Here is a 6,652-nt window from a genome sequence, read left to right as displayed (position 1 = left end):
ATTGCGGCGGCTAAAGTATCCCCCAAATCATGCCGCCAATTACTCCTAGAATCTACAATTTTTTAATTGTCGATCATTAAAAATTGAAAAGAAGAAATGTAGAAGAAGAATAGAATGGAGGGTGTAGAAAGAAGACAAGTCGATCAGTAATAGAAGGTGTGGCAGAAGCAAACAAGAGAAGGAGCCCCATACTATACGCGTTTCTCTACGTTCTTGAAACTATGATTAAGCACATTGTACATTTTCTGAATGCTAATCTCACACAAGTCAAAGCAAAAACCCATATAGTATATAGATAATATTATCAACATGAATCAAACCAGTGCCATGGTTCTAATTATGCCATAAACACTGAAACCTCTGGGATTTGTTCTTCTAAAGCTGTATATATATGATTAAAAGCACAATTGAGAATTAGAGGAAATTGATAAGAAAAGAAAAGAAAAACATTGGAGAAAGAGAAAAGACAATCTAAGCTTGCTACTTATTTACGCATAATTCTAAGGGACCCAAAGAACAAAAATAAATTAAAAAGGAAAACAGTACTGGTTAATTAATTTGATGGTAATGGTTAAGATGATCAGGATATCAAAGATTGATTCTCTCCTTCATGCAGCAGCTTTGCTTTGTACTACCATGATTAATTGCTTTAATCTCTATGCATGAATATGATATTGTACTAGTCTCCCTTTTCATATTCTTTTTCACATATAATTCATGATAGCGGAAAAATTATCATTCAGAAGAACAATTAATCCATGATTCCACCGTACCTTCGCTTCTCGCCGCCACAACACGCTCAGGTCCTTTCTCTCCATGAAAATCCGACGGAGAAGGCGAGGAGCCGCCGTTCGGCACTCCCTCTGGAATAATGTTACTTGATCTGCCACCAAGAGACCCCAAAAAAACTCCTCCATGATGATCACCATCATTGTTGGCAATGGCATTGGCACCCATTCTTTGTGCCCAGTTGCCTGAAGAATTGTGAATGTTGTTGATCCTGGACAACAATGCTCCTTCATCAGATGATGAAGGAACCATGTTCTGATGAAGAGAACCGATTTGGGTGTTAACATGCGCATGGCTCATTAATCCTAATCCCTCCATGACACTCATTTTCAGATGGGAATCCACTGTAGCGGGCGGGATTTCCAAGGAAGATTGAGTCTTGGGGGAAACCAGAGAAGAATTCCCAATTGAATATTTTTGAGGTGCTTGGACAATGGATTGAAATGTATTATTCTGCATGTTCAGAGGAAACTGTTGTTGCTGCTGCTGCTGCAGGTAGTTAATGGAAGTTGAATTGGTTGAATTAGTTGAAGGCTGAGGAGGTGGAGGAGGAGGAGGTTTAATTTTCTGTGCAAAAGGGCGAAGAAGATAAGGTGGTGTCGAACTAGCAGCAGATGAAGCACCAAACAGATCCAACCTTGTTCTTGGGAAATGTGAGGAACTGAAAGGAGGTGCTGGAATTCCAGTGAATTCCTGAACCATGGCTCTGAAATTGGTGGTGTCTGTGGTGAGCACGGTGGTTGGAGCGCGGCGAGAAGCTCTCGACCGTTTCTTCGGGTTCCGAACTTGGTTGTTGTTGTTGCTGTTATTGCTTTGAGCTTGATGAGCATTTTCTGGAGGCATAGATAATTGCTGCGAGCCCGGAACCGTCGCGGCGCCCGCAGCAAATTGGTTCAAGAGAAAAGCTTGGTTGTTACTGAGATCGGATTGGTTTGGTTCGGTTCTGACAGCGGCCGATGATGATCTTGACCAAACCATGTCCAGGTTTGGGGAAGTTTGAATTGAATCCAGGTAATTGGAAAAAGGGTCGAAGTGGTGTGCAGCGTTTAGATGATGGTTAAAGAGACCACCAACACCAACATGGTTTGTTGTTGTTGGTGGTGGTGGTTGTGGTGGTGGAGGGTGGTTGTTGTGGTTGTTATGGTTTAAGAAAGCAGAGAGTGATGATGATGAATCGGCGCGTGAATCGTACTCTTCATCAGCACCGGTGCTGGAGGATTGCATGCTGCCACTGTTGGCAGAATCCATGAGAGCAGGAAATGGAAAAAACGTGAGAGGATTTTGGGTCACTCACACTCACTCACACATGGTAGTAGCTTTTTATTAAAGAGGACGATCTCACAGAATGGGGTGTGGTATCGGTATGGGACTAGAGAGAAAAATTGAAAAACATGAGAGATGGGTGTTTCTGGTTATGGAAGGAAAAGGGAAAAAAATTAAAGAGAGTAGTAGCTTTTCTTCACACACGTTTTTCAATTCCTGTGATCTGCACAAATCAGTACTTTTTGCTTAATTTGTCATTGAGTGAAAGGATGTGTGGGATATATATACGTAAACAAAGGGGAAGAAGAACCAATCCAATTCCAACCACCCCAAGGATGATCTTGTATTTAATACTTGGTGGTGGTGTGTTGCAGAGAGAATTGCTCTGTTTGGGTTGTTACTTGGGAGTTGGTGAGAGGAGAGAGAAAGATAGATGGAGAGAGAGAAGGGTGTGATGTTTTTCTTTTTTGAGAGATTGTGTGTGAGTGAGGGAACCTGTGAATTAGGGTTTTTTTTTCACAAAGGAAATAGAAAAAAGGGAACAGAAAGAGAGGGTTATGGGGGGGCCTGGGGTGGAGAAAGGGATGGTTGTCTAGCCTTTTCTTTCTCCAAAAAGCTAAAGGGGTTGCTGCTTCTGCTTGTGGTTTCATCAAGAAAATTAAAAATATCAGAGTGGGGTAGCCATTGGAGGTGTGGTAGTGATGACAGGCTCCAAGGGTCAATGTTTGTGGTTTGGGTTTGCAGTGTGGAATGGAGAAAAGATATTTGAGGGAGGGAGGGAGATTAAGGGGATATAGTATTAATTAAAATACTTAATTAAGTAATGGTTGTATTGTTAATGTATAGTTGTATACACGTAAATATTCATTAAAATATTTATTGCAATTATTAACTCTTTTTGACTCTCTTAAAGATTTGTTTTTTGGGAGGGGAATAATGAGGTGAGCAAGCAATCAAATTAGAGTGGTGGTTGTTGAATTTTCATAAAGGAAAGAGAACCATCATTTTTAGCTTTCATATTCGCTTGAAGAAACGAATATAAATACGAACTATATGCACATAAAGAGAAATAATTGCTTTGGGGATTATTTAATTTACTGAAGTTATTATCTCATTCTAAACTGGGTATGTAATATATGTTTCTGACAAAATTAAATTTAGAATTCATTAAGTTCTTAATAATTCACTTATATTTCAATTTTTTTCTTGACTATAATATCTTTTTTAATTCTGAGACGAATTTTTTAACCCACAATACTATGCAGTAGAAGATGATGAATAGTTTCTACATTCACAAAAATAAAAAAATTAACTTTGAACTACTTGTTTAAAAGATAAAGCAACCGTAACATACATGATTTATATTTTATATATTTATTTTTGGTGCAATATTTCATATATTAGATACCTCCATGGATCAGATTGACGGTAGACCCATCAAACTTTATACACCCATAAATGATATTTAATTAAATGGGGAGATTCATCAATGATATTTATTTAGCAAAAGAAACGTATGAACATAATTTTCCAACAGATTTGACCAGGTCAGAAATGAAATTAAAAATATTTCAAGTATAAAAAGCTGAGGGAATCTTTCACAGTGTTTGCTTGGATATGTAGAAGGAAAATCATGATATTTAATTTATTATGTTGTTCTCTTGTAACACATTTCTTGTGCTTATGATTCATCTATGCAAAATTGCTGAATCAGTTCAACAACATATGTATAAGTTCGCTCCAACAGTCTGAACTAAATCCTAAATAGGACGAAAGCGTAAGCATTTTTTTAATTATTATCTGGAAGGCCCTCACCAATTGATAATAGGGTAATTTAATAATATTCAAAATCAACTTGATTAGTAGAATATATAGAGGTCCTTGTCATTTATACGTGTCATATGTATGTGCTTTTTCCTTTCTCATATATTTCTGTGGTCTGTATTTGCGTCTTATATTAACGCAAAAACGCACACCTTCATTCTCACGTTGTTTAGGAATACACGTATGTGTACATGTATAGATTGATATAATTCATTTCAAGGATTTACTTTTAATTACTTTATATAGGTTTAATAGTTATGTGGTGTATATAGAAAAAAATTTATTTAAAAAGACTAGCCAATATAACATTATCTTTGAGATCAACTCAAGAGATACATAACTGCTGGCTGTGGATTCAAATTTAATTTTTCATTTATTTTTTACTATGGCTACATTTGTTGTAAATTTCTGTAAATGAATGCCAAAGACCCACATCAAGGTACACGTACGAAGATAAATGATCATATCACAATGCTCATCAAACTCATGGTCAAATATTAGGAAACTGAAAAAAGAAGATAGGGATGCAACATATATATATATATATATATATATATATATATGGTCAGACTCTGATACTTTTGTTTCATGTTCCCTATGTTTTCCTTATTGTATGGCCTTAGGAGAAAAGTCATTCAAGTTCCTTCCATTTGTTCTGATAAAAACTGTTAAAATTCAAAACGCTACATATATTATTATCATATTTTAAATAATTAATAAAAAAATTTAAAAGTATAAGTGTCATGCCTAAAATCTCACATCAATTACATTTTAGAAAAACAACACTTATAATTCACATCTCTCATCGTTTGATATTTGAAGGATAAAACTATGCAAGAAGACAATCAGCTTAAGAGGGGAAAAGTCAAAGCATCAAGAGAAGACGATAGAAAGAAAGTCAACTCATGCAAGATCAACCAAGGCAATCAAATCATCTGAGGAGACTGGACTCAACGCCAACATTTATTGTCTATCTCAAGGGCTAAACAAATGAAATAATGTCAAGAGAATGAGCGCTAAGAGAATTTGAAATATATCTCTCACAAGCTAAAGGAGACAGTCAAGTTCAAGAAATAAAGTGATACACTATGAAGCACATTGATTAAGGAAACAAACACAACGACAACGAGATCAAGTTTCCTCTTTCTCTCTCATACAAGAAATGGATAAATAGAATAACGCTTATTGTCTTTGCCTAAACATACTTCAAGACAATCCATTTTCCTAAGAAGAAGAAGAAGAAGTGACTGGTCAAAAGGCTATCGTCAAAGTCCAAGAATGAGCTAAATAGATAGATCTCCTGAAAGAAAGAAGAATGACTGAAGCAAGGAACATCGTCTGAAGAACGATGAAGAGAGATCGTCTGAAGAAAGGAAAGACGATAGAAGCAGAAAAGCAATCATAGCAGATCGTCTGAATGGAACAAGGTTTATCAAATGATGAAAGCTGTAAAGTCTGAAGAATATTGACCGTTGAAGACAAATTAGAAAAGAGCTCAGAATAGCTTCTTGAAGAAGTTTTGCAAAGTCAAGATCGCATGCTCTAACTAAGGACAAAGCAAGACAAGAAGTACAATGGTGTCACTATCATATTTCAATATCTGTACACCAACAGATAGAAGTTCAGACCTATGCTACCTACTAGCTGACATAATACATCTTTTCGGCAAAAGGTCTCAATCAAACAGTTATGCACGTAATACATCTGACTCAAGTACACAATGTACCATTTGATCCAACAGCTAGAAACCCTGTGAAGAACACGCTGCAACGACTATTTTCTCTCATAGTAGATTCAAGAGTATAAAGTGAAGATCTAAAGACTTGCAGAATCAGCCTTCGCGCTCAATAGAATAAAATTTTATGCTCACTAAGAAGAAGCCTTTAAGGCATAAAAAGAAAATAAGCCTCAGAGCTTATTATTCAGAAACGATCATCATTATCGTCTACTTCAACATGAAGAGAATTTTTTCTTAAGAGTCAAATCTCTAATTTACTCTCTTATGGAAAAGAACATAAAGTATAAGTCTTGAAGTCAATCCAAAATTATTTATGATTCATGAGCTACACAGTATCTACCATCACTCTTTTTAGAACGTATCATTCCACAAACTGAGGACGTGTCATTCCACATTTCATGTAAAAAGTTCTTCATAAGACATTGCGAAAGACTTATTTGTAAACTGCATTTGAAGTACTATGAGTTGTTGCCATCACTATCGCAAATAAGGATTTTTATTAATCCTTTACGATGCGTGACTTTAAAAAATGCTACATATACTTGGTGAAAGAGAGTGCTATAAAAAACGTCTCTTTTGAAATTTGAAAGGAAATATCCTATCAGATGAAGTTAATATTAATCCTAGTATGGACATTCTTTGTCCAGCATTTGTTCCTGATATAACATTTGCTTCCAAAACATATGCCTTCATTCGAGTAATAATAATCAATTGGTCTTAGAAGCATTACTGGAGAAACCAATTTTGAGCCTTAAATAATGATTAGACAAACCTGTGTTTAAAAACTCTGGGGTATAGATATCATCTAGGTTGTCATAATTGTTGTCTAATGATGATGTGTCATCTACACTGAAATACATTTTCTCTTCTCCAGGCAACAATGACATCATGCATTTATTCAAATTATCAACGATCTCATTAGTAGAAGCTAAAAAAGAAAGTTGTTGAAAAAATTGAGGATCTGTGCAGTTTTGAAGGAAAGACATATAAATAGACTAAATTTTGGAGGCAATTGGGTCACCTGAATGTGTGATAAAA

General features: G+C 35.8%; 1 protein-coding gene across 1 annotated transcript; it reads right to left on the bottom strand.

Annotated features, from left to right (window-relative positions):
- Window positions 1-267: 267 nt before the first annotated feature.
- Window positions 268-2,789, bottom strand: LOC130723679 (uncharacterized RING finger protein P32A8.03c-like). The gene has a single exon (XM_057574791.1). The coding sequence runs from the start codon at window positions 2,035-2,037 to the stop codon at window positions 736-738; it is 1,302 nt and encodes a 433-aa protein (XP_057430774.1). The 5' UTR covers window positions 2,038-2,789; the 3' UTR covers window positions 268-735.
- Window positions 2,790-6,652: the final 3,863 nt, after the last annotated feature.

This window comes from Lotus japonicus, chromosome 6 (assembly GCF_012489685.1).
Source record: "Lotus japonicus ecotype B-129 chromosome 6, LjGifu_v1.2".
Taxonomy (NCBI): Eukaryota; Viridiplantae; Streptophyta; class Magnoliopsida; order Fabales; family Fabaceae; genus Lotus; species Lotus japonicus.
This window is presented reverse-complemented; position numbering and strand designations above follow the sequence as displayed.

Excerpts from the sequence above, each read along its gene's own strand:
- LOC130723679 (XM_057574791.1), bottom strand. The coding sequence starts at position 2,037 with ATGGATTCTGCCAACAGTGGCAGCATGCAATCCTCCAGCACCGGTGCT.